The sequence below is a fragment of the Elephas maximus genome, chromosome 3 (assembly GCF_024166365.1).
Source record: "Elephas maximus indicus isolate mEleMax1 chromosome 3, mEleMax1 primary haplotype, whole genome shotgun sequence".
Taxonomy (NCBI): domain Eukaryota; kingdom Metazoa; phylum Chordata; class Mammalia; order Proboscidea; family Elephantidae; genus Elephas; species Elephas maximus.
The window spans coordinates 162,952,022-162,979,534 of NC_064821.1; the positions used below are offsets into that span (position 1 = coordinate 162,952,022).

The 27,513-nt window shown below is 44.3% G+C and overlaps 1 protein-coding gene across 1 annotated transcript in view; it reads right to left on the reverse strand.

Annotated features, from left to right (window-relative positions):
* Positions 1–11,643: 11,643 nt before the first annotated feature.
* Positions 11,644–27,513, reverse strand: part of PTGFRN (prostaglandin F2 receptor inhibitor) — a 105,272-nt gene continuing 89,402 nt past the window's right edge. Inside the window, exons 7-9 of the mRNA XM_049879987.1 lie at positions 22,630–22,737; positions 15,902–16,207; positions 11,644–14,347 (exon numbers count right to left, since the gene is read on the reverse strand). Of these exons, the coding sequence (XP_049735944.1) occupies positions 14,181–14,347; positions 15,902–16,207; positions 22,630–22,737 (581 nt within the window). The 3' untranslated portion in view covers positions 11,644–14,180. The remainder of the gene's footprint in view (positions 14,348–15,901; positions 16,208–22,629; positions 22,738–27,513) is intronic.

Sequence of the window (27,513 nt, forward strand, 5' to 3'; positions counted from 1 at the left end):
ACTGAGTAGTGAGAGATGGGCCCCCAGAAAACACGAACTTGGGGTGACAGGTAGTGCGAAAGACACAGGCTCTGGAGTCAGATTGCCTGAGTTTGCATGCAGATCCTACTTTTAGTAGCTGTGCAATCTTAGAAAAGTTAATTAACCTTTTTTACTCCTCATTTTGGTTAACCCTGCATTGAGCAAATCTGCTGCAAAATGGTCTGTCTCTTTAAAGTGTTAAAGAGCAAAGATGTCACTTTGAGGACTAAGGTGCACCTAGCCCAAGCCATGGTATTTTCAGTCACCTTTTTTTCATATGCATGTGAAAGCTGGACAATGAATAAGGAAGACCACAGAAGAATTGATGCCTTTGAATTATGGTGTTGGCAAAGAATATTGAACGTTCTTGGACTGCCAGAAGAACAAAAAAGTCTGCCTTGGAAGAAATACAGCCAGAGTGCTTCTCAGAATTGAGGATGGAGAGACGTCATCTCACTTACTTTGGACATATTATCAGGAAGGACATCATGCTTGGTAAAGTAAAGGGTTAGTGAAAAAGAGGGAGACCCTCGACGAGATGGACTGACACAGCGGCTGCAACGATGGGCTTAAACATAGCAATAATTGTGAGGATGGCGCAGGACTGGGCAGTGTTTCATTCTGTTGCACATAGGATCGCCATGAGTCGGAACCGACTCAACGGCACCTAACAACAACCTCATCTGTAAAATGGGGATAATGATAGTATGTACCCCATAAAAGTGCTTTGAGAGTTGAAATAATTCATTTAAAGCATTTAGAACACTGCCTGGTACATAGTAAATGCTCAATAAATAATAGCTACCATCATCACCATCATGGGACATTTAAGTGAATCTTCAGTCACTTAAACAGGGCACCAAGGATGAGGGGGGCGGAGTAGGATGCTTAAATGCAACAGTTGCCACTGGACCCAGGCCACACTAATTCTACTGTATTCCTAGAAGGCAAGGCCATTCAAGGGGTGAGCTCACAGAGGACATTAGTTCTCTAGGTCAAACACAGGTCTAGATTGGTCAGTAACAAATTGGACTGTTTCAGGCCACAGTTATAGGAAGAGGCCCCATCCCTCCCTCCCTCTCTCCCTCCACCCATCCGTCTTTTAGTATTTCTATGTTCTGGGTGTTTGGTAGGTTCTGCACATGCAAAGACACAACAAAGCTAGAAGCAAGGCCAGTTATAAGAGTTTTGTGGTTGTATGAACAATGATGATGGTTTGAATTAGGGCATTTAAAGTAAAGATGGGGAAAGGGATAGATGAAAAAATAATCAAATATTTACTGAGTATCCTCTAACCAATAGGCATGCTGGCAGGTGCTGAAGATCCATAGGTAATTAAAGTATAGCCTCTGATTTTAAGGAGTTTCTATTTGGGATGGTGGAGTGTGATGGAGGTGAACAGGAAAGAAACCAGGAAACAACTGGCTATCACACCAGGTAGGTGAGGTCTCTGAACAGAAATACATCGAAGGGATATGGATGTTTGAAGGAGAAAGAGAGCAAGTTTAATTTGGGGAGAATGAGAGGCCAGGAAAATCTTCAGAGGAAAGGTGGCATTTTAAAGTTGGATTTATTTTCCTGGTGAGAACTGTAGTGGAGCAAGGTAACATTCACAAGGAGCCCTGGTGGCACAGAGATTTTACGTGCTTGGCTGCTAACTGAAAAGTCAGCGGTTTGAACCCATCAGCTGCTCCACGGGAGAAAGATGTGGCAATCTGCTTCTGTAAAGATTTCTGCCTTGGAAACCCTATGGAGCAGTTCTACTCTGTCCTATGGGGTTGCTATGAGTCAGAATCAACTAGATGTCTATGAGTTGAATCAACTCGACAGCAATGGGTTTTTTTTTGGTTAGGGTAACATTCTATAAACTCAGATCTGGAAGCCTCTTAACTTGCATCCTTTTTTATTTTGTTTCTTTTTCTCTGGTTTTGTCCATTAGCAATGATACTTGTTATGGATTGAATTGTGCCTCCCAAAAATATGTGTTGGAATCCTAACCCCTATATATTTGAATGTATTCTAACCTAGCAAAATGTAATCACTGTCCACAATGCAATCTCATGTAATCACCTGTTGAGGTCATACCAGTGTAGGGTGGATCGTAAACCCAATCACTTGTGAGTTATATAAAAAGCCCAGAGACAGAGCAAGTAAGCACATACTGGGGAATACGGGTGTCACATGAAGGTCACCAAGCAACCAACTAATGAGTGCCGGTGCTACTAACAAGGAGGGAATTGACCCGGCCGTGACCCTGCTTTGGGCTTTTAGCCTCCAGACTGTGAGAAAATGAACTTCTGTTCTTCAAAGCCACCCACCTGCGGTGTTTGTGTTAAAGTAGCACTAGCAAATTAAGACAATACTAATCATAAGCACACCAATGTCAATCAACCTACAAATACTAACGCCCCTAGTGAAGGGTCCTCCGCTTCACTTCCCTTTTCTTTTTTTTTTTTTTATTGTGCTTTATGTGAAAGTTTATAGAGCAAATTTGTTTCTCATTAAACAATTAATACATGCATTGTTTTGTGACACTTGTTGCCAGCCCCACGATAGGTCAACACTCTCCCCTTCTTGAACTTGGGTTCCCCATTTCCATTCATCGAGCTTTCCTGCCCCCTCCTGCCTTCTTGTCCTTGCCCCGGGCTGGTATGCCCACTTAGTCTCATACACATGGTTGAACTATGTGTGTTATTGTTTGTTTTATAGGCCTGTCTAATCTTTGGCTGAAGGATGAGCCTCAGAAGTGACTTCAGTACTGAGTTAAAAAGTGTCCAGGGCATCTAGGTCAGTTGACGTAACAAAACGTATTAAAAAAACGTTCTGCATCCCACTTTGGTGAATGGCTTCTCGGGTCTTAAATGCTAGCAATTGGCTATCTAAGATGCGTCAATTGGTCTCAACGCACCTGGAGCAAAGGAGAGTGAAGAACACCAAAGACTCAAGGAAAATAAGAGCCCAAGAGACAGAAAGGGCCACATAAACCAGAGACTCCATCAGCCTGAGACCGAAGAACTAGACGGTACCCCACTACCACCAATAACTGCCCTGAGGGGGAACACAACAGAGATCCCTGATGCAGCAGGAGAACTGCGGAATGCAGACCTCAAATCCTCATAAAAAGACCAGACTTAATGGTCTGAGACTGGAGGGATCCCAGGGGTCATGGTCCCCAGACCCTCTGTTAGCCCAAGATTGGAACCCTTCCTGAAGCCAACTTTTCAGACAGGGATTGGATTGGACTATAAGACAGAAAATGATACTGGTGAGGAGTGAGCTTCTTGGTTCAAGTAGACACATAAGACTATGTGGGCAGCTCCTGTCTGCAGGGGAGATGAGAAGGCAGAGGGGGACAGAAGCTGGCTGAATGGACAAGGGGAATATAGGGTGGAGAGGAGAAGTGTGCTGTCACATTAGGGGGAGAGCAGCCAGGGTTACACAGGAAGGTGTATATAAGTTTTTGTATGAGAGACTGACTTGACTTGTAAACTTTCACTTAAAGTACAATTAAAAAAAAAAAAGTGTCCGGAGGCCACACTCTCGGGATTTCTCCAGTTTCTGTCAGACCAATAAATCTGGTCTTTTTGTGTGTGTGTGAGTTTGAATTTTGTTTCTACTTCCCTTTTCAAGATACTATGCAAGGCTTAGGGGATAAAAGAAGTGGGTTCTGCCCCTTAGGAACTTGGAATCTTGTTTAATAAACAACAGTACATAAGAAACAGTACAGTTAGTCTCCGACTTAGGACATATTCAAGTGACAATGAATTACACTTACAACCATCCTTTTTTTTTTTTTTTTGTACATCTTACTGTTAGTAATGTGTACTACATAGTGTTGCAGCATGTAATTTGGTGATGTTATGATTCTCAGATGTTCACTCACAGCTGTTCAATGTTAGGATTTAGTGATGGAAACGCTGCCATATAGCCTGGTCTACAATGAAGTCTATGTCGGTTTCAGTAGAGGGAGCCATAACGAAAGTTGGGAATGTTCAATTCTAACAACATATGACAATTCAACTGTGTGCATGCCTGACAGCTGTTACAACCCAACTTCGCTGTTACAACACTGACACCAACAAAGATCAGATTTATAAAGATACTGATAAAAAAAAATGCAATAATAATAAAAACTAAAAAAAAAGAGGTTGTCTGGAACAGAACCCCGTCGTAAGACGGGGACTACCTGTAGTCATATATGGCAGCATGTGGCAGGTAGCCAATTCATGGGTCCAGCAGGATATACCCTAAGAACTGACAGGCAGCCACAGAAAATCATACAGAAGAGGCTGGTTTTAAGTAGGTTCTTGAAGATCTGGTATGATTCAAACAGGCAGGGAGGAGAGGGAAGGATCTTCCAATAGGAAGAAAGGAAGTATAAAGGAGAGAGACATAGATGTGTAGGTTGTATTTAGGGAACAATGAAAGGGTCGTTTACCTAAAACGGAGTCTTCAAACTATTTCTCTACCACTGGGGCTTTAAGTACAAGAATTTGTTCACCACTTTCAGTTGCAGAAGTCATGAGTCCCTTCCAAGTATCATTTTAGGCAAGTGCACTGTATCAGACAGCTACTGCTGTGTAACAAACCACCATAAAACTTCAGTGGCTTACAGTAAACATTTCACTCTGCTCACAAATCTGTGGGTCAGCTGGCCAGTTGTATTCATCTGGGTGGGTTTGCTCGTTTATCTGTGGTCATCTGGTGAGAGATAGATGGTCTAAGATGGCTTTGGTTTGGACAGCTCAGCTCTTCTCCATGTGTCTGTCAACCCCGTTAGCAGACTGGCCTGGGCACATTTTCATGGTGAGGTCAGGGGTCCATAGTAACTAGTGGGAACACACCAGTGCTTTTTAAAGCCTCTACTTGCATCATGATTGCTAATATCCCACAGTCCAAAGAAAGTCATATAGCCATGTCCAAATTAAAGAGATGGGGAAATAAACTTCACCACAGTTCTATTTTGGAGCCCTGGTGGCCCAGTGGTTAAGCAAAAGGTCAGCAGTTTGAATCCACCAGCCACTCCTTGGAAACCCTATGGGGTAGTTCTACTTTGTCCTACAGGGTTACTAGAGTCAGAATGGACTCAATGGCAATGAGTTTGGTTTGGTTTTGGTTTTCTTTAGTGAGGGGAACTGCAAAGTGTCAGAGAAAAGGGAGAGGTAAAGAACTGGGGCTAACAATGCAATTGGTCTATCTTGTGCACCAAAAAGAAAACTATTTTAGAGAAAGCATTGACTGCAGAGACAATCATTGTTAGTAATACAGAGTACCCTGTGTTATGGATTGAATTGTGTGCCCCCAAAAATATGTATCAACTTGACTAGTCCATGATTCCCAGTATTGTATGATTCTCCACCATTTTGTCATCTGATGTGATTTTCCTATGTGTTGTAAATCCTACCTCTATGATGTAAATGAGATGGGATTAGCAGCAGTTATATTAATGAGGCAGGACTCAATCTACAAGATTAGGTTTTGACTTAAGTCAATCTCTTTTGAGATATAAGAGAGGAGCAAGCAGACAGACATGGGGACCTCATATCACCAAGAAACAAGAGCCAGGAGAATAGCGGGTTGAAAAGTTCCTCAACCAGGGAAGGTTAATGACAAGGACCTTTCTCCAGAGCTGAAAGAGAGAGAAGGCCTTCCTCTGGAGCAGGCACCCTGAATTCAGACTTCTAGCCTCCTAGACTGTGAGAGAATAAATTTCTCTTTGTTAAAGCCATCTACTTGTAATATTTCTGTTAAAGCAGCACTAGACAACCAAGACACCCTGTATTCATGAAATCCATACAGCCAAGGACACGATATGTAACTTCTCATTCCTGACTATGGCCAATATATATATTTTTCTCTTTCTATTTTAGTGGTGCCATTTCTGCCAGAATTTAGCATTGGCAAAGTGAGTCACTTCTTTTCTGGAGGGAAAAAAGAAGTTCTCTGTTGTCAAGGGAAAAAAAAAGAAAGAAAGAAAAAAACACAGCCAGCAAGAGAGACAGTTATCCTATCACCTTGGGGATCACTGCATTGCAACTGTATCAGTTGAAAGGAATGCAAAAAATGTAGTTCCTGATTCAAATACAAGGAGAGGGCCAGTACTGGACAAAGCAACACAGATATGTACCAAAGGAAAAAATTTTGCTCCAGTGCTTGGAAAATGGATGAAAAGAGATGCATTTTTCCTCCCCAGGTTTGAATCATAGAAATTGCAGGTATCGTGGCCTCCTGTCCTAAGTATTCAGGCTCCAAAAAGATTTAAACAGGGACCCTATACATATCAGGCTCTGTGCAAGGCACTTTCACTTACACAATTTTGTGGAATTACTCATAATGTTATGTAGTAGGTATTATTAATCCCATTTTACTGATGAGAACATTGAGGCCAGGGGCTCAACTAATCTATCCAAGATCAGTTGGCTAGAAAATAGCTGGATTCTGAGCCTGCCTTCTTATTTTTGGTTCAGTGCCATTTCCACTACACCTTCTGGTTTGCCACTCAGGATTTTCAGAAGATAGAGGGTGTGGGGGATAGTGAATAGCTGGAGGGTGAGGAAAGGGGATGCCCCTTTCCTCATTTAAAAATAATGATCTGCTTCTTGCTGACCTCTTTGGGGTCCCCCCCTGCAGCCATTCCCTTACAATAGGGGTCAAACTCATTGATCTCCTGATACTTACTCCATAGCTCCCGGACTAGTCACCATGTAGAAAGCCCCAGGGCTAAGACTCAGATCCAGGGGTACAAAACGCCAGGCAGTCACACCGCAGAAGGGGATCATGGCAGTCTCAGCCAACTCCCTCACATAACACAGGAAGAAACCGAGGCCCGAGTGGGGAAGCAACTTGGCCCCTTTGATGGAGAATGCCACCCAGGTCTCAAACTCATGGTCTGCACTCTCACTTCCCACTGCCTGGCTTCACCAGCTGACAACTGGTTAACCAAGGCTGAAAGTTTTCGAGGTAGGTGACAGTGCCTCTTACTTGTGGGGAAAAGCATGAATGGATTCCTATAGCCAGAGACAAAGGCCAGGGGGGTTCCTAGGCCACCTCCTATTTTACGTGAGTACTCCCTCGGGAAGGGCTATCCCTTAAATTTCCTTATCAGGGATTAGCTGACAACCAACAGGATAGGCCCTGAAGAGGGGGAGGAAGGAGAAGAGGGAACAGGAAGCTTCCTTTACCTGGGCTCTAGATCCCTGCCGTCCCCTTAGAAACAGGTATCCATTCACTGCTTGCTCAGCCCATAGAAGCTCAAAGGTCTCGTGTCCTATTGAAGGAAACCCAAACCAAACCCACTGCTGCCAAGTTGATTCTGAATCATGGTGAGCCCATGTGTTAAAAACAGAGTGAAAATGCTACAACGTTTTCTTGGCTGTACTCTTTACAGAAGCAGATCACCAGGCCTTTCTTCTGCTGCCCTGCTGGGTAGGTTTGAACCACCACTGTGTAGATTAGTAATCAAGGGCAAACCACCTGTGCTACCCAGGGACCTCTATCCTACTAAATAGCCTCTTTTTACCCTAGTTTCCAACCACCTTTCCTTCCCTCCGCTTCTTAAGCACCTGACAGACAGAGTTCCCTGGTGCTCTGTATTCTGTTTGGTTTCGTAACTGCTCACGAACACTTCAGCCCACTGAAATCTGGGTTGGCTCCAATCTACTCAGACTTCCAAGGTCACAAAGAGGACACTGCTCAGTCCTTACTTGACTTGGCCTGCGGCATCCGGTATGGCTGGACTTTGATGAACTTGTTTGGAATTCTTTTCTTCCTCCTCTGACACCACTCCAGGATTTTCTGTTACCCCATCGGAAGTCCCTTCTCACAGAATCCTCTTCCTCAGCTACAAGTATCCTTCTCTAGGATCTAGACATTCAGCCCTTCTCTCTTCACGCTGCTGCCTCTCACTGCCCATCTACATACTGATAATCACAGCCAGGTCTCCAACCCGACTTCTCCCTGAAGTTCCAGGCCAATTCCACTTGAATGCCCCTCAGGAAACTCAAATTCAAGTTGAAAACCGGTCATTTTTTCTCTTTCACTGGTATTGTCCCTTGAGGTAGAATGCACCAATATCCACCTAGCCCCACGACTGGCCTCCGTGCTCCAGTCCACTTATAAAGTGCTGTCAGTTCTTCCTAAAATCTTTTGTGAGTTCAGTCTATCTGTTGCTGTCAAAATTGGGTGCCTCAATTTTTCACCTGGACTCATGCAGTTCCATTCATCTTCCAGCCTTGTCCCCTACCCCCAAATCTCCTGCCAGAACAATCTAAGATGCAAATATATAGCCATTTGCTGTCCTGATTAAAGTTCTTCAACGGTAACCCAATATTTCTAGAGGATCGAGTCTAAGCTCTATGACATGACCTTTGTGAGCTGGCTCTCCCATCACTCTGCCCCTTGACTTTCACCCTCCAGGAGTACAGAACCACTGTATTTCCTGATGGTTTTTTTTACTATTGCTTCCCTCTTTAACTTTGCAAATGCTAGCCTCTCTACTAGAATCTTGCCCCATTTCCCACCTGGTAAATGCCTTGCCATCTTAAAGCCTTAGGACCCAGGTTTGCCTCTCCTGTGTGAAAGCTTTCCAGACTGAGTTCATCACCCCCTCCTCTGTGCCATGGCAGTACGCTTGAACTGACCACTAAAGTTTTACTTTTAAAGGAATTATTTACCTGCCTCTCCTATAAGATCATACATTTCATAAGGGCAGGGTCCAGTTTTTACGAATCTATGCAACAAATGTTTATTGATGTCTAAAATATCCAAGCACTGTGGCTGATGTAGTGATTTAAACCCTGTCTAGGCTTCAAAGTCAGAAAGATCTGGGTTCAAATCTTGAGCAATTTCTTTATGTCTCAACATCTTCCTCTACAAGAATGAGAACAATAATAGTAGAAACCCTCTTATCTGACATAATTAGGGCTGTTAGTTGATCACTTAATAGAAAATGTCAGGTTAAGTAGGGAATCATAAAAAGCCTCACATGCATCTTACACATTTGATTTACGCTTAAGCCGTATATATGCAACTTCACTCACCAATCTCCTCACCTAGACCCAGGTCTTCCCTTGTGCATGGGTCTGCTGCCAGGAGTCTCCTATCACTTTTCTGATGAACACCAAACCTATAATGTCTTCTTTACAGCTCCCAGGTTTATTTAAAAAGGTACAAGAACTTAAAAACATTTGTAAAGTCAACTGAGTGCAGAATCTGTCCATGTTTTTTAAATTTTTTTTTTCTCCCTTAATCTTTACAGTTGGCTTGTCCGCACCTAAATCGATAACATAAAAAAAAAAGGCCATTTGCCCCCACTGAGTCTTTCTAGAGAATTCATGTTAGTTTTCATCAACGCCTCTTTCTTTGGCATTCATATTTCATTTGTTTACATACTATTCAATTAATTTATGTAAGCCTAGGAACAAGTACTGTTGGCATAAACAGAGTGAAAAATAAACAGAAGAGAGAGGACTCAGGTGAGCACCACCTCCATGGGTAGCACAGAGCCACCGCGGTGTACCAGAGCAGTCAATGAGCCCCAAGCAGTGACTGCCACGCACATTGGTCTGTGAGTTCAAGGAAATGGAGTGGTGTTATTTGGATGGCCCAGTTTGAGACAAGTTCTGCTGTGACTACCTCAGGAGGACGTGAAGTTTGAGATAACATGTATGAGGCACTCACTCAGCATCTGGCCCATTGCAAGAATCCCAATGTTAGTCATTGTCACTATCAGGCATGGGGGCCACAGTGGAGAGTGGTCCCTGCCTTTGTGGCCCTTCCAGACTACCAGGGCATCTCTCAGAGGAGCCTTACCTGGCCTAGAGAACAGATAAGGCTTCCTGGGACCTGAAAGATAAGTATGGTAGGTGGAAAGAGGGCTGGGTGTAAAGAGGTTTCTAGGCAAAGAGTGTGTGCCAAGGCCCACAAGTGAGTAAGTGGCAGCTTCCCCCATGCTTGGCACCGATGCCTGGTATACACAGTCAACGTGCAAACAAGTTTTTGTTTTGTTTTCAATTTAAATTGAGGCAGGGAAGGGGACAGCGATCGGTATGACATTGCTAAAAACCAACTCTGACAATATCCGTGCTTTACGTGAGCAAAATCCTCCTGGTTCACTGAGAAGTATGCGAGGATGGGTCATTTCCAACAGTAGAGCACTAACTGTGCATTCATAACTCCAAGTACCTTCTGGGTGCCAGGAACAGTGCCAATCAGTGGAGGGTATCAGTGACTAGGTCCCAGCCCTTGAAGAACCGTCAACATGAAGTGGTCCCTGCCCAGGACCAACAGGAGAGTCAGGGGGAGGCCAACCAAGGCCCTACAGCTGCTCCAACGGCCAGCAGAGTCAGGCTCCCACTGCTCCCTCCTGCTCAGAGCGGCTGACACAGCGGCCTGGGGAAGAAGACTTGTTTAGATATTACAGGGGTTGGCACCTCTTCGGCTGGTTTGGCTCCAGACCGGGTCATGAGCAGAAAAACTGTTCTGTCCCAGTCATAATCCGGTCACAGCGCTGGGTGTTTGTTTCCTCATCTGCAGAGAGAAACACTATCTAGCTTCTCTCCTTCCTGAGAGGGGACCTAAAAGGTCATGAGAATTCAGCAAAAGAACACAAGACCTTCCAGAAGCAACGGGATCCTAAGACCTCACCTTTCTGTTTGGTGGGCATCCTAACATCCATCCCCATTAAATTCATTTCTTCTTTTATCTTTAGTGATTTTATTGTATTCAGAAAGATCAGAAGGTGTTTATGCTGCAACCAAAATTCAGCCACAGACCCTCGTGCAGAAAAGATGAGAGAAGAGAGGCCAATACCATGTTCCTCACACAACTTCAATTTAAATTAAACTTCCTTTAATGAAATAAAAAAAAACAACAACAAAACAAATGGTGCATTGCATAATATTTGTGGTCACAGTATAAAACAATACAATTAGTTCATATAACATTGGCTATGGACAAAAATACACAAGACCCTTTCTTTGTCTGCGTAAAATTCTGCAGACCCATATGTGCCACGCTAAAATAGGAAGAAAGTCAACTTTTTTTCTCCTAGTGATCTGCACGCCATATTCATCTCTGAGAATTTGGTCAAACAGTGGAGGAGAACTTACCCAAATCCCAGTTCCCTTCTTCCTCTGTTGTCATCGGTGAAGCTTAAAAAAAAAAAAAAAGTTTTCTGAAAGTAGCAAGTTGTGGAGTATTGCTTAGTATTCTTGCCAAAAAGGCTCAGTCTTTGGCTCACAGATGTCAGTGACAGAAATCACGGCTGCAGGCAGTCTGCAAAGCAAGAAGCAAGAGCCACAAGGGAAAACAGACAGGGCTCTGGGCAGGAGACCTCCTTTACCAGGATTGTAGCAAAAGCTGTGTGGCTAGGAGGGAGAAAAGCACACGTATTTCCATAAGCTTCTAAATTAAGATTTAAATCCAGTTGGTGAGTCAGAGTCCCACTGTCCTATGAAAAATCTGAAAAGTCATTAAAAAAAAAAAAAGGCAGAGTTTGCATTTTTCTTTTTAGAAAAGTGAAAATTGTATGTAAACATCATAAAGTAAACAATTTAAAGTAATTTTGAGGCTTCTATGTGAACATAGCTTAGGCTTTTTCTGGGGATGTTTTTTATGATTAGGAAAAAAAAAAAAAAAAAAAACCCCAAACGTTTAGTTTCTTTTTGCTGAGAAGTATAATTTCACCCAGGTGAATCATGTCCAGGCCCTTCTTTCCTTCCCACCAGCGCTTCTGGCACAAACATCTTCCAAGAAGAGCTCTGTGGGAAGCCCTATTTGGTACAATAAAAGGGTGTATCTCACACTTTAAAAAGACACACATTCCAGGCAAGTTGATTTCCCTGCAAAGAACCAGACCCTGGTTGCAACCCCCTGGGACATCTCTCTCGTCCTCCAGGTGACTGGCAGTTTGCCCGGTGCCAGGGATGGGGGGGTGGGGTGGAGGTCATTTCCCTAATTCCAGCTTCGAACCGCAACATCAGTTTGAAAGGAAAAGGTAAACTGTGTAAGTACGTCACCTTTGCCACCATCAAATGTCTGGCGTAACCCAGTCCATGGTTTTACCTACAGCTGGGGCCACCTGGTCCCGTCCAAAGCTAAGTACCCTTTTCTTCTACTGTGAAGGACCTGCAGCACAACAATTCTGAATCTTCTAATAAGACGCACTGGTTGTTGCTAAGCCAGCACCTGCTTACATGTGTTCTCCCTTTAACTCCCATTTGTGCAATAATCTGTGACCCACCTCCTCTGAAATAGCACAGTCAGGAAATGACGTGTGGAAAATACCAAAATCCAGTCCTCCTCGGACTTCCTCCTCTGCCTCTATTGACTCACCTTCTGGTGAGGCACATCTGCTGCCCGTCTCCCCATCACAGACTCTGGGCCTGGAATTTATTGGCACTGCTATCGTCAGCACAGAATCTAGAATTTCTACGACGTGGGTGGTCGCCACAGTGGGCAACACCAAAAGAGAAAACCCGGCGGCCATCTGCCTTATGAGGGTGACTCGGTGATATGTGCAGAACTGACTGTGGGCAGCAGAGTGAGGGGAACAGGGATGAGGATGGTGAACCAGGGGCGTGAGGCTCCTCTGGCCAATGTGACAAAGAGCTGCATATGAATGGCCATCATTTTGCATTACTTTATTGCTCAAAACAAACTAATCTTTTTCCCCTTTGGAAGACAGAGCAGTGTTAGATCCTTCACAGCTAGGACCAAAGCACAGAGGACTGAAATGCAAGGGCGTGAGCCACCAGCGAGTCTCAGAAAACCTCACTGGGATGCTTCCCGGGCCAGTGCTGTGCAGTGGGGGACCATTGTTAAAGCTGGGGCCATGGAAGAGATCCTTCTGCCCACCATCCTACTCCTGATATGAGCAGTTGGGTAGAACAGATCGCTCTCAAATCGACTTTGCAGGCTGGTCACGTGACAATAAATTGCTAGGTTTTATTCATGTCCCTAATAGGAAAGCAAACATATCACAAAATACACCCTTTCTCACTAACCCCCTGCAGGGTGTCTTAAAAATACTTGAAGGACTGAAAAGGTCATAGGAAATGAGTGATTCTTCTATGCAATTTCTGATTCCTTGAAGTCAGTCTTGCAAGCAGCAATTTGCCTTCAAGTTAAGGAGCCCAAGCAGCAGAGGAAGGATGTGGGGTTTCTATGGGAGCTCCCGGAAGTCCCTTGATGAGCTATGCCTTTGCCCTCCAGAAAGGGCAAGAGAGGGGAATGGAGGTGGCTTCTTCGCCCTAACATGCTCCCAACACCAGTGCCCCTCCTGGCATAAGCTGCAAAAATCTAACTTCCTAGGATCCCTGGGGGTCCCTGAGGCACAGGAGCCTCAGAAGTATCAGAGTGAATGTCTGTTCCTTTCCTGGTCCCCGCTGCCTCCTCCTTGCAGACCTTGTCACTGCCCTGGACAGAGGTGGCTGTGTATTTTCTTCGTATTCATTCTTAAGGCTAAGGTGGTAAAATAAGGTGCTCGGTGGAGAGCCAGATTCTAGATTCCAGGGCCGCCATTTCAGCACTCTCGCGTAAACAAACACAAAAGAAATGGGAAGGGGGCAGAGGAGCAAAATAAATGCATTTGGGCTCAAGAAGAAACATACTGCGAGTTTAGATTTCAAATATAGTCTAAACCCCTGAAAATAGGGGTGGGGCAGGGTAGCATAAGCCACAAATTAGCTTTCAACATAGGTCTGGGTTGTCTCTAAGCCCGGGTAGAGGGTCGCATCTAGCAGCTCTCTGAGCATGTGGCTCCCCCCATTCTCACTCCAGACCAAGAACTCTGAAGGCCATCACCCCTCCCTCACCACAACCCCTCACAACACAAAGATACAAACACTCAGAAGTCAGAGGATCTATAAACCAGTAGGAGAAAAAAATTAGACAAAGGTTAACCATTAAAAAGCCGCAGCTGGGAAAACACACACTCGATTGTTACATAAGAAAGTGCCGTGGGAAGAAGAGCTGTGTGCTGGTAAACATGTCCGCGCTCAGTACTTGACATGCAGAAAAGAGAGAGCGCCAGGTCCCACCTGAGATTAGAGAGGGCTGGTTTTGAGTGTAACACACTTCACTTTAAAAGATCACTGTCCTCTTCTTGCCCAAACTGCTCCTAGAACGTCCCTCACTCATTCCGGTTCGCAGGCACCGGCCTAGTCCATCTCCATCGACATGAGACGGCGGCGCTCACGCCTCGTCTCCTGGACTTCCTTCTTACAACACCAGTGGGAGCTGCAGTAGCCGATGAGGCAGGACAGGAGCCCGATGACAGTGGACAGACCGATGCCGATCAGCAGGGGGTACTTGAAGGCATTCAACACTGGGAGGGGGAGATCAAAGGGGAAGCCAGGTCAGTGACATTATGGACATGGCCTCCGGGTAGAGACCACAGCCTCCCGCCCCACTGGATGGGATTTTCCCAGGGACTGGGTCTCATTCACCCTTTTTCTGTGCTTAGGATGGCGCTTGAGATAGGAGCGGCTCATCCACATCTGTTGAAAAATGAGCAAATGTTTCCCTATCCAGTTCTCTGGAGGAGAAAAAAAAAAACAGAAAAGAGATCTCATTTGATGCTTCTGAATGTCAACTTGCTTTTTAGGGTTTTGGCTGCAGATTGATTTTTAAAAGTCAGGATAAGGGCACCACACGTTCAGCGGCAGATGCATCCTTAAAAAAAAAACCTGTGCATAAATCAATTATAGGCATCAAATAACTGAAGTGCACTAGGGGAGCTATTTTAAGTAACACTATAGTAAATTATGGAGCAATGTGTATAATCACTCCCTCACTTGTGTGGTAAATCTGGATTTTCATGAGGAGTGGCTTCAAGCAAGGAATTTCTAAGATGCTAAGATGGTGTAAATGATGAAGTTTTAGAAATTCACTGACACCATTTAGATCCCACAAGCCCAAAATCCCATCTCCCATCCTCCATTAGTACCAGTGTCTCTTGGGTTCATGTCCGGCATTGTGCGAGGTATTTTACATTTAATATGGTTTAATTTTCACAACAGCCCCATGAGAGATTATTATGCTCATTTGATAAGAAAGGAAACTAAGACTCAGAAAGTCTCAGTGAAGATGCAGAAGAGCTGGGGTTCCAATCCAGGCCTCCCCAAAACTGACCTATCGTGAGGGAAGCAAACTGAAGAGGCTTCTAATAATCCTTGGAGGCATCCGGAGTTTATTATTTCCACGGAGTTATTTTAGTTAACATTTACTTTCTGAAGCTTTTTTTGAACAAAGAGTTGTTTCTTATTAGCCAAGGAACCTCTGTCTCCACTCTCTGAAATGCTCACAGAGCAGAAGAGTGGGAGGGGTACCCTCAGATTCTAGTTAGGTTGACTTTGATGGTCTGTGTGGGCCAATAAGGCAGGGGGTTCACCCTCCCATTTGGGGTTCTATGAAATATCTACTCCATTAAAGGATGAGCCTCCCTTTTCCAAGAAGAAAAAACAACAGGAGGGTAAGAGAAGTAGGCACTCATTCTATAGCCTCACCTGAAAACCTGAACCCCCTCTCTCAAGTTTGTCCTCCACTTCTGCCTGGCCAAATCCACACCAACCCTAGGATACAGTAAAGTGTGTCTGCAATAAATTCCCAGAAGAGGTGAGGAGGCATCAACAATCTTTCCAGTAAGTCTTGGCAATCATTTCCCAATGGAGCCAAGAGAACACAACACCAAAGCTGTGAGAACAGCAAGAGCTGCTTGTGCTCTTCCTGGGTACAGGCCCAGGACAGGTCTAGAGAGAAAGGAGGACATGTTGTGGCACAATCCTCAAATGGTGGAAACCTGGGTTCTATCAGCTGCACCACAGCATGGAGAGAAGACATTCTGCAAACACCGACAGAAATATTTGTGTACTGTTCTTACCATCCATCTTCACAGTTATAAAGATGGGCTTGGAGTGGATCTCTGCCTCCTTCTGCCAGGAACCTGTTGGTGACTTCACCCACGGAGTCACGGAACAATAGTAGTTGCCAAAGTCCTGGTCCTCGGAGCCATGCACTTGCAGCAGGAATTCCAGCACACCCACACGCTCTAGGCTGAGGTTGCTCTTCCAGTCCCTCTCAGCTGTGTTCACAATCCCCTTCCGGTCCAGGGAAGACAGGAAGACGGGAGCCTTGTCCAGGCCAAAGGAGTGTACCGCAAACCAGGACACATCAAAGGCCATGTCGTCTGTGAACAACCCAACACAAAACCCTGGTGTCAGCGTAATGGGCGGACATAATAATGGCTAATGTGTACATATCTGTCTTGGAAGAAGTGCATCCAGAATGCTCCTTAGAAGCGACGATGGCGAGACTTCATCTTATGTACTTTGGACATGTTATCAAGGGGGACCAGTCCCTGGAGAAGGACATCATGCTTGGTAAAGCAGAGGGTCAGCGAAACAGAGGAAGACCCTCAACAAGATAGGTTGACAAAGTAGCTGCAACAATGGACGCTGCAACAATTGTGAGGATGGTGCAGGACCAGGCAGTGTCTCATTCTGCTGTACACAGGGTCGCTGTGAGTCAGAACTGACATGACAGCACCTAACGACAACACAGGCTGGCACCGTTCTGCCTGCCTTACCAGTCACCACTCTGTTACTAGTTAACATTCTGACTCATGGTGACCGCATGTGTGTCAGAGTAGAACCTTGTTCCATAGGGTTTTCAATGGCTGATTTTTCAGTAGATTGCCAAGCTTTCTTCTGCAGCATCTCTGGATGGATTCGAACCCCCAACCTTTCAGTTAGTAGCCAAGCACTTAACCATTTGCACCACCCAGGGACTCCTCTACCTCCCTTAAAACAAACATAAAAAACCAAACCCACTGCTGTCTAGTTGATTCCAACTTACAGCTACCTGCCTATGGCAACTCTGGTGGCAAAGTGCTTAAGTGCTACAGCTGCTAACTAAAAGGCTGGCAGTTCAAACCCACCAGGTGCTCCTTGGAAACTCTATGGGGCACTTCTACTCTGTCCTATGATGCTATGAGTCAGAATTGACTCTATGGCAATGGGTTTGCTTTTGGTTTGCCATTATTACAGATAATGCAAAATGCAAAGCTAGTATGTGGTGTCGTTCCATATTCTGTCTCTCAAAGAAAGCAGGGTCCTTTGACATTTCAGGCAGAAGAACTCAAGACTGGAAGGACGCTAAAGTCACAAAGAACATAAAACGGATGGCACAAAATTTGGAGCTGTAAATAGTTTAGATTTTAGTGTTCACCATGATTTTTTCCCCCCTGCAGAAGTGCTTAAGTTCAAAACAAGAGGAAAAAAATGTCAAGCTGAGAAAATTGAACACTGTTTTTAACAGTCCCAGAGAGTAATGCTGCCAAATTGTAAAGTACTCTGCAAAATTAAGGTTCTAACAGACTCAGATAAATTAATATGGGCATTAAGAGAAAGAAGACTTTGGCATGAGTGGTATAATTCTCTTGGAATGTGGAAACAGAGCACAGGTCACAAACCCTTGACCTCTCCTCTTCCCTAGTACCAGCTGATATCAGATTTGTCAGCTCTGAGATACAGCTAGCAGTCAAGAGAGTACTATAAGGCCCAAAGCATTGTTTTATCCTCAATTCACCTGACAAAGCTTTTTATATACACATCAAATAACACGATTTTTATTCAACAAAGACTAACATTTATTCATTTAGGAAAAGTACACTAATAACCCCAGACAGCACATTATAAGGCAAATAAATTATTTTCAGATGCTTACATTCATTAAAAAAGAATGTAAGCAAAACTCAAAAGGAAAAGTTTCTATTCTAGCAAAATTACCCAAAAGCTCCTTTTTCAACTCCTTGTAAAAACGGTAAGGGCCACAGGCAAATTTCACCACCACCTACAAGAGGACCAGGTGTTGCAGAGGTTAACAGCTATGGCTGCTAACCAAAAGGTCAGCAGTTTGAATCCACCAGGCGCTCCGTGGAAACTCTATGGGGCAGTTCTACTTTGTCCTACAGAGTCACTATGAGTCGGGAATCGACTCAGCAGCGATGGGTTTAGTTTTTTTTTTTTTTTTTTTTTTTACCAGAGGACTGCTCTCTACTCTGATGCTCAAAACATCTTTGTTTTCTCCCCATCAACCCCCAGCATACAGCATTTGATTTGTACCACTGTGGCACTTGGCCATAACATTTTATCCTTCCCAGCATGTAAGTCAACTCTTGCTGAGAAAACAAACTTGCTTGAGGGCAGAGGGAGTGAGAGGAGGTACCCAGATGACTCTCATGTAGTCGGTGAAAACTAACTTGGTGCTGCTGTCACCTGTAAGCGTGAGAGGTGGTTAGTGAAAAATCTCAACTGTTCTCCATCACTTGTGCCTAGACACTAACCCCTGATCCCTGCTGTGACTTCGGTGCCATAAAACCTGCTGCCATCGAGTCTATCCCCCACTCATGGGGCCCCAATATGTGTCAGCCCTGTCCCATAGGGTTTTCAATGGCTGATGTTTCAGAAGTAGATCACCAGGCCTTTCCTCCAAGGCACCTCTAGGAACGGTGGCCAGGTCTACTGTAAATGAGCCAAAGATGGCCTCGGGGTATTAGCCCTAAGTTGTTTACTTCTTCATAACAGGCTGGGTCCATTAGCCCAAGAAGCCTCCCAGAGTCAAACTCAAATTTTTACACATTCAGTTGTTTTTTAAAATAGCCCAAATAAGCAGATTTTTTAGCACCTGCCTTCTTTACATGGCATTGGGTTTGGCCTTCTTTACATACTCCGAGAAATTGTACCCAATGTCTGCTAGCCCAAGATAGTTAGAAGGACCCGAAGGTGTGCTGCCTTTTGGAGTTCTCTGGCCCAGAGACTCCCCCTTTGCTGCAGAGGAACATCGCCCAGGAACAGGCAAGTCCCCTCCTTCCTTTCCTCTCCCCTGGGGGCTCCCTTCTGGTGGCTCCCTGCATGGCTTGCCTCTGGAGGGCCTCAATCGGCTGGGGACTGTCCCCTGCATGCAAACTGTTGATGCTTCGGCTCTAATAGCCTGTTGTGTGACACTACTATTTCACGGCCCTATCTTTTTCCCTGATCGGTCCCAAACTCCCTCAGACTCACTACACTAGGTTCCAAAGCCACACTGCTGGGCTAGAATCCCGGCACCACCACCTATTTGCCAGGTGCCTGGGTGAGTCACTGAAGTCCACTGTGTCTTAGTTTCTTCACCTGTAAAATGAAAATAACAACAGTACCCATGATTAAATTAACCACGTTTATAAAATGCTTAGAATAGCAGCTGGGATGTAGTGAGTGCTCAATAAATGTTGGCTGCCCCAGACATCATCATTGCCATAGTTCAATATATAGGCCTTCTACAAGAGCAATCCTGCTAGCAGGATCGGCATCACTTCTTGCAGTAATGTTTGGTGCCCCGCTCTCACAGCTGGTGCACAGAGCCCCCACTGCTGCAGGTGCTGGCTGCTAAGGCTCTCACACCTGTACCCTTCCCTAGAGGATTGTCCTCAGCGACAGAAGCCATCTCCTGGAGGGTCTGAAATACCCTCACTCCCCAGACACTCAGCCTACAGGCAATGATTGACTAATGAGGGGATATGAAATCCCGGGCCCCCTGCCTGAAGGTGGGACATACTCTGTGGTATAATTCATGCTCCTGAGCTCCCTGTGGGGAGTCAGAGTTGCTCTGAACTCACATCTCTGCCTGGCTTCTTCCCTTGGCTTCTCCTGGTTCCCTCACGCCTCACAGTTTTCTCCTGAGAGTACTCACTCAATTAATTACATGCCCACTGTCTCTTGGCTTTGCTTTTGGAGAACCTGACCTAAGACACTCCTTAAAAGGGCCATGATCTGCCTCGCCCCCATCCCACCTTGGCACAGAAGTGCTTTGGCACTCAGCCCACTTATTCAACATGTCCTTTCAAAAAGAGAATTCCCTCACAGCCCACAGGAGGCATGAGGAAAAATGAATTTACAATTTGTGTTTAATTATTCAGCATCTTCCACCCACACAGTCCTAGAGGGCAAAGTTCTAGAAAATTGTGACCCACACGCTAACAGCTACCTATAGCTGCTCCAAATACTCTGGAGGAAAAAACTTTTATATCGAGGGCACGACTGGTGACCCCTTAATTTACTGAGAAAGAGCATTTAAAGGATTTATTTTTATATATATCATAAATGAACTTTAAGCATAAAAATGATATTATATCATCCCAACTTTTGAAAGAGATTTCTTTCCCGTCTCCCTGGCTGTCTCCTTTACATTTACCTTATTTTTACTCCTGAATCCAACTTTGTGTCCTTAATCCTCCACATCTCAGGTACAGTAATGGCAGCTCGTTCAAGACCTGGGTCCTCATTTCTTACCCCCATGAATGGAGCTGACCAACTAAGAGTTTTTGGATTTTTTTTTCTTTTCCTTTTCCTATATCTTCCCACACGCTTTTTTCCTTCTTCCCATCCTTAAAGCTTGTCCTTTTTCTTCCTATTCTTCCTAGTCTGTCTTAGTCTGGCAATTCCACTGAAACTTGTCTACCATGGGTGACCCTGCTGGTTGCTATTAGAAATATTGGTGGCATAGCTTCTAGCATCACAGTAACATGCAAGCCACCACAGTGAGACAAACTGACAGGCTAGGAAGAAAGGCCTGGCAATCTACTTCTAAAAATTAGCCAATAAAAACCCTATGGATCACAACAAAATATTATCTGGTCTAGTGCTGGATGATAAGTCCCCTAGGTTGGAAGGCACCAAAATACACAGTGGCTGCAACAATGGGCTGGAGCACACCAAGGGTTGTGAAGATGACACAGGACCAGGCGACATTCCATCTGTCATACGTGGGGTTGTCATGATTTGAAGCCGACTCAACAGCAGCTAACAGCAACTAAAGCTCATCCATGTTCAGCTCTCTAAGAAAGCCAACGTTGGTACGAATCACCTAGTTCAGGGCTTGGCAAACTACAGGCCGCAGGCCATGTCATGCCCATCGCCTGTTTTGGGAAATAAAGTTTTATTGGAATATACTCACCACTATTCAATTATATGTTATCTACAGCTGCTTTCTCCTCACGATGGCAGAGTTGAGTCGCTGCCACAAAGACCTTATGGCCCACAAAACCAAAAATATTTATTACCTTTACAGAAAAGGTTTGCTGACCCCTGAACTAGCTGCCACCTGAACTTCCCTATACTTGTGACCTTCAGTTAGAGGTCCTATGGGAGCCAGACCTCAGGGGGCGGCCATCCAGGCTTCTGGTCGCAGGACACCAGCTATGCTCAGGTCCCTCCTCACACTGCTTGGTTTTACTACAGGTCACCCCACTTTGCTTCAAAACTTACCTCTTAATACAGAATGAACACTGGTTTCAAGTCTCTTCCCCAAGGCCATATTTCAGTAGTCTTCACACGGAACTTTGTTAACCCTGCACAACTTGGGCATTTCAAGGTGCAAATCCGCGAGAAGCCATTGTTTCCCTTGTAATGGGATGGGGTAGTAAGAGGAAAGTCTGGGGTCAAAGCACTCAGAGGAGAGAAGGGCAGCCCCTAGAGGATGAGTTGAGTTCTCCATGTCTCAGTGGTTAAGAGCTCGGCTGCTAACCAAAAGGTCAGCAGTTTGAATCTACCAGCTGCTCCTTGGAAACTCTATGGGACAGTTCTACACTATCCTACAAGGTCACTATATTGACTGGAAGGCAACAGGTTTTTTTTTTTTATGGGGTCTTTAGGAAAGTGCAGAAGAGAGTCCAGTCCTGCCTAACAGAGGCATGCCAAGTGCACTTAATGTTCTTAAGAATGAAAGAGAGAGACATCAACTGGCACTGAAGGAGGCCGAGCAGGAAAGGTGTAAGACTGATGCCCTCTCCACAGCTCTTACATATCCTGTTGGCAGTGCTAATACTTTCTACAAAGAAATGATTTACAAAGATTTTCTAAGAATTCTAACTACAATAGCACCCTCTGGTCACTTGCTACTCCTTTACTCTGTTCTGTACTTCTTCATAGCGTTTATCACTCTCTAATATTATAAAACCCAAACCAAACCCAGTGCCGTCGAGGCGATTCCGACTCATAGCGACCCTATAGGACAGAGTAGAACTGCCCCTTAGAGTTTCCAAGGAGCGCCTGGCAGATTCGAACTGCCAACCCTTTGTTTGGCAGCCGTAGCACTTAAACACTACGCCACCAGGGTTTCCTCTGATATTATAGTACATAGCAATTTATTTCTTGTCTGTTTCCCTAACTAGCTTGCAAACTCCATGAGGGCAGACTTTAACCACCTTTTCAGTCCTCTCTTCCCAGCATCTAGAATGGCATCTGTACATAGAAAGAGCTCAAATAAATGAAAGACACAAGCGAAGGGGCTGGGCTCTGCCAGTGGGTTTCCAAACAGCTTGAATCAGCCCCAAGGTGATCCACTGATCACCTTGACAACTCAGACTCAAATGTTTGGATGTGTTTCCAAATCATCCAAAAGACAGGTGCATCCATTGAACAAGTGTTTATTAAACCCCCGCTGAGTACAAAGCACTGAACCAGGCCATTTGGGAGATAAACAGACAATTCAATCCCTGTCCTCTACATTTGTGTAACACTGTGGAGATGACAAAAAGCAACATGGGGAAAGAAAAGCGATGGAGAGAAGTACCTGGATCCAGAGCTGCTCCTTCGGTGCTGATGATACAGAAGAGTTTGATCAGATCTCCCCGGATGACTGATGGTGTGGCTGAATGCACAGAGGCATTGAATACAGGACCTGAAAGAAAGCCATGCTGGCCTCACTGTTCTCTTTCACACTTTAGTTCAATATTCCATTCTCGGCACTCTAATAGGCATCTAAATGTGGCTCCTTCTCCTTGGGGCAGGTCTGGAAACCCACAGAATAGAAAGTGTTCTATTTTTTCTTTTATTCAGAGGGACTTACATATTAGGCACACCCAAATGAGCTCCATCTTAAGATTATAACCAAAATAATAACTTTTTAAAGTTATTTTTGCTTCTGGCTTTTCCTTTACCTCTTCTCTGATGATGACCACAGTCTCATTTGAAGTTCCCCCCTCCTCCCACTTCGCAGTACATGTGGGTTATTTCTGGTTTAGTGTGGTTCACTTCTAGTTCAGGGTTGGTTGGAGATTCAGAAGGGTTGGGAATGAACCAGGGATGCCTTTGGTTCTGATGGAGAGAATGGGGACAGGGTCCCTGCTGTTAAGAGGCTGAAGTACAGTAAGGACACAGACATGCTAACGATGACAACTGTTTATATAAAGTATGGTGGGAACGCTGAAGGCACAGCTTGTCTGCCAAGAGAGATCCAGGCATCCTAGATATTCCTTTAAAAAACTACCCAGACATGATTTGTCCTGCACGCCCTGAGAATACCCCACACCCCAATAATCAGTTTACTTTTACATAAGACCCCTTTCCTTTTTCCAAAGGCCAGAAGGCCATGCTAAGTTCTCAGTACCCTCTACTCACTGCAAGGTAGAGGTGCTCCCCTCTAAGTTTTCGAGTTGTAAGATAATGAACATACAAGTGAGCAACAAAACACGAGACATGAAGACTGAATGCATAAAGAGAACTTAGTGCTAGAATTTAAGAGCATTTACCATAGTGTCCATCTGATATATTTGACTACAGGCATAAGTATTATTGTGCTATTTGATTACTAGGCACAAAGGAGTGACTTAATAAAAGAAGTATTCTTTCCATGGAAGGAATTCGTAGCTCCCATCTCCCCTCTAGGCAGAGGAAGGGGCTAGGTACTGCATTCTCCTCTTCCCCCCTTTCCCTCCCGCTCCTTGGCTCTAGCAGTTATGCACTTGATTACTAAATGAAAGGTTGGCAGTTGGAACCCACCCAAAGGAACCTTAGAAGACAGGCCTGGAGATCTGTTTTTGGAAGGTCAAAGCCTTGAAAGCTCCATGCAGCAGTTCTACTCTGCATACGTGGGGTTAACCATGAGTGAGAATCTATCCGATGGCAACTAACAGTAACAACATGATTCCCTTTTAGGTGAGAATGTTATACAGTTTTAAGCCAAGCTGATCCCTAAGAGCTCAGTGTTTACCTTAGCCTAATCCCTACTAGCTAGGAAGGGGTGACCTGAAAGAAGGTTCCAGAATATCAGTGCTATGGGATTTGCTTTGGGTTTCCAGGGAAGAAAAGTTAGATGGTCTTAGATACTGATTCTAAAACTCATAAGATGCTGAGAATACAGGTACTACTACCTCCTTAATCAGATTGCCAGTAAAGAAGAAGTACCCCAAAGCACTTTTTTTTTTTTAACCATCCCGAAGAAATGTCTGGGAGAAAGTGAGTAAAAGGCCCTATAATACAACAAGGCAAAGAACTGAAATGTTTATATTTTCATTTCAACACGATTAGTAACAAGACGGATTCCTCAGATTGCTTTCCTAACACCAAGGATATATGAATAATCGGTATTTTTCTGGGAGAAAAGTGAAGGAGAGCAGTAGAATATGGGACACTAGAGGGATCAGGCAGGCCTGGGTGGGTGCTGCTGTGAGTTCTGATTAGCCAAAGAGCAGCAGGAGGGTTCTTAACTCTAGCAGGATAGAGAATATAACAGAGTGGCAGTCCCAGGAAATGGGGAAAGGATGAAAGCAAAGAGGACAAGGAAACTTAACCTACTTCTAGACATCATGCCCTTCAATTAGCTCAGCTCTCCACCACGGCCCCCTCAGGTTCTTACCAGCTCAGATTTGCTTTTGCCTGTAGCAGTGATGGAAACCCTGGTGGCATAGTGGCTAAGAGCTACGGCTGCTAATCAAGAGGTCTGTAGAGTTTGAATCCATGACGTGCTCTTTGGAAACCCTATGGGGCACTTCTACTCTGTCCTATATGGTCGCTATGAGTTGGAATTGATTCGATGGCAATGGGTTTGGTTGTGGTTTTTATAGCAGTGATTGGAGCCCTGGTGGTGTAGTGGTTAAGAGCTACGGCTGCTAACCAAAAGGTCAGCAGTTCAAATCTACCAGCCGCTCCTTGGAAATCCTATGGGGCAGCTTTACTCTGTCCTATAGGGTCGCTAAGAGTTGGAAGCTACTCAATGGCACCTAACAACAACAACAACAGAGCAGTAATTATGCCAGTTGCTCAGAGATGGCTCTGTGATGATGACTGGGGGTGCTTTATGCCATATATAGCCACCTGTGAGTACACGTCGGAAACCCTGGTACCATAGTAGTTAAAGAGTTTGCCTGCTTACTTACCAAAAGGTCAGCAGTTCAAATCCACCAGGCGCTCCTTGGAAACCCTATGGGGCAGTTCTACTTTGTCCTATAGGGTTGCTATGAGTCAGAATCGACTCAACGGCAAAGGGTTTTTAGGGTGAGTAAAGGTTTTTTTTAAAGGTTAGCAGCAACCATGGTGAGGCAATGGGATCTCCCACCCCCTTTTTTTTTCTCTGCCTAGGAATTTCATGGTTAAAGATAGATCTAGACTAAGAGGGCTTTCTTAAATTGTTCAGGCCCCTTTTAAGAGAACTCAAAATGACAATACAGTACGAAATCCTCACAATGGACTTTTGCTTCTATTCACTTAATTTTTGAAATAGCAAAGAAAGACTTACCTAATTTGGACAAATTTTGCTTTCTTTTCTTTGTATTTCCAAACAAAACCCCAAATGCCTCCTAGGTCACAACTTTTGGTTCTCATTTCCCCTGTTGGCCACGGCTGTGGAGATCAACAGAGCATTTGTGCTATGGCTCACAATGAAGACAAGGTCTGGGGAGAAAGACCTTCATTGTGGCAAACTCTTCAAAATGGTACATTTCCTGCTAATGAAATCAACAGCTCACTCTTAATATGGGCCAGTATCCCAGGCTTAGAAATATTTTCATTATAGTCAATTTTGGGGGTAATGATGCTTTTATAAGGGGATCTGTCTGATTAGCTTCACAGATGACTGATGATGGCATGTAGAATCTAAGCGAACAGCCAGTCACTAGGGGTCCCTTGATTCCTAGTCTGCAGAGAGTACACCACGTTCCACTTAGCTTTTAAATACAAACACGGACACAAACCATGTTCCAACTCCAACCGCTAAAAAAGACTGTTAAGTGCAGTGTTTTGTGAAAGCAAAAATTGCAGGTCATCTACACATCCATCAAAAGGGTAATGGTTCACCAAATTCTAGTACATAGAGTCATTAAAGTTGGTATTTACCTAGAATTTGCTATAACATGGAAAACGCTTATAAACATTCAAGGAGGAAAAGTAGGTCATAGCATCATGTATACAGCCTGATCTCAAAGTCATGGAGAAAACATGTAAGGGAAAAATCCTAGGAAGATGAACAACACAAATTAAGAGTCTCTGCATGGTAAGATTATGGGGGATTCTCTTTTCCATCTTTCTACTTGACTATATTTTCATTTTTTCTTTTTTAAGGAGAAAAAAACTTCATTGTTATTCTTTTAAAATCACATTTTATCACATTCACCGTACTTTCTTCTCTGACACTAAGTCAATAAACCATGACTTAGTGGGGCCCCTTGGGAACACGGTCCTCAATACCAAGAGGAAAGAGCCCTGAAGTCAGGGGACAGGAAGACGGACACCTGGGAGGATCTTTTTGTTTTGTGTTGCCTTAAGGTGTGCTGTTGATTTTTAGGAAGCAAAGGCTCTCCAGTTCTGAGTCAGCGTTTACTGGGGCTACTCAGGGCTATAACATTGTGCTGGCCACTAGGTTTGATAGCAGCGTCACCTAATTAAGGAGCCTTGGTGGCACGGTGGTGAAGAGCTCGGCTGCTAACCAAAAGGTAGGCAGTTTGAATCCACCAGCCACTTTTGGAAATCCTATGGGGCAGTTCTACTCTGTCCTGTAGAGTTGCTATGAGTCAGAATTGACTCAACGGCAGTGGGTTTGGTTCTCCTAATTAATTACAATGTGAACTGGCCATAACAACTTTGTGGATTAAATAAAGTAAAAGCCTTAGGCAGTCTATTCAAGCTGGAAGCTACAGTGATTTTATTTGTTATGCTGAGCCTTAAAGAACTGAGAAATAGATTCAATACCCATTCCTCACCGAGAAATACATACAAAAAAATTTATGTGTCCCTCTTCCACATAACAGTTTAAAGGAGGCATCAAACGACAAATGTAAAACAAGATGGAACTGACTCCTACAGACACCAAAACATACACAAATAAAGGACTAAACCCATATGATCATCTCCATCTCAACAAGCAGAAAAAGCATTTGACAAAACCCAGCACCTCCTTCCGATAAAAACAGTAAACTAGGAATGGAAGGAACCTTCCTTAACCAGATAAAGGACATCAATGAAAAACCCAAAGCTGATATCATATTTAAATGTGAGACACTAAGTGTTTTCCCCCAAAGATCCGGAACAAGTCAAAGATGTCCACTTGCACCACTGGAGATTCTAGCTAGGGCAATTAGGCAAGTAAAACTATTCCTATTAGCAAGCAGATCACATAATCTTTAATTTAAAAAAATTCTAGGGATGCCTTGAGCGTTGTGTTCTTTTAAGAACTGTATGGGAT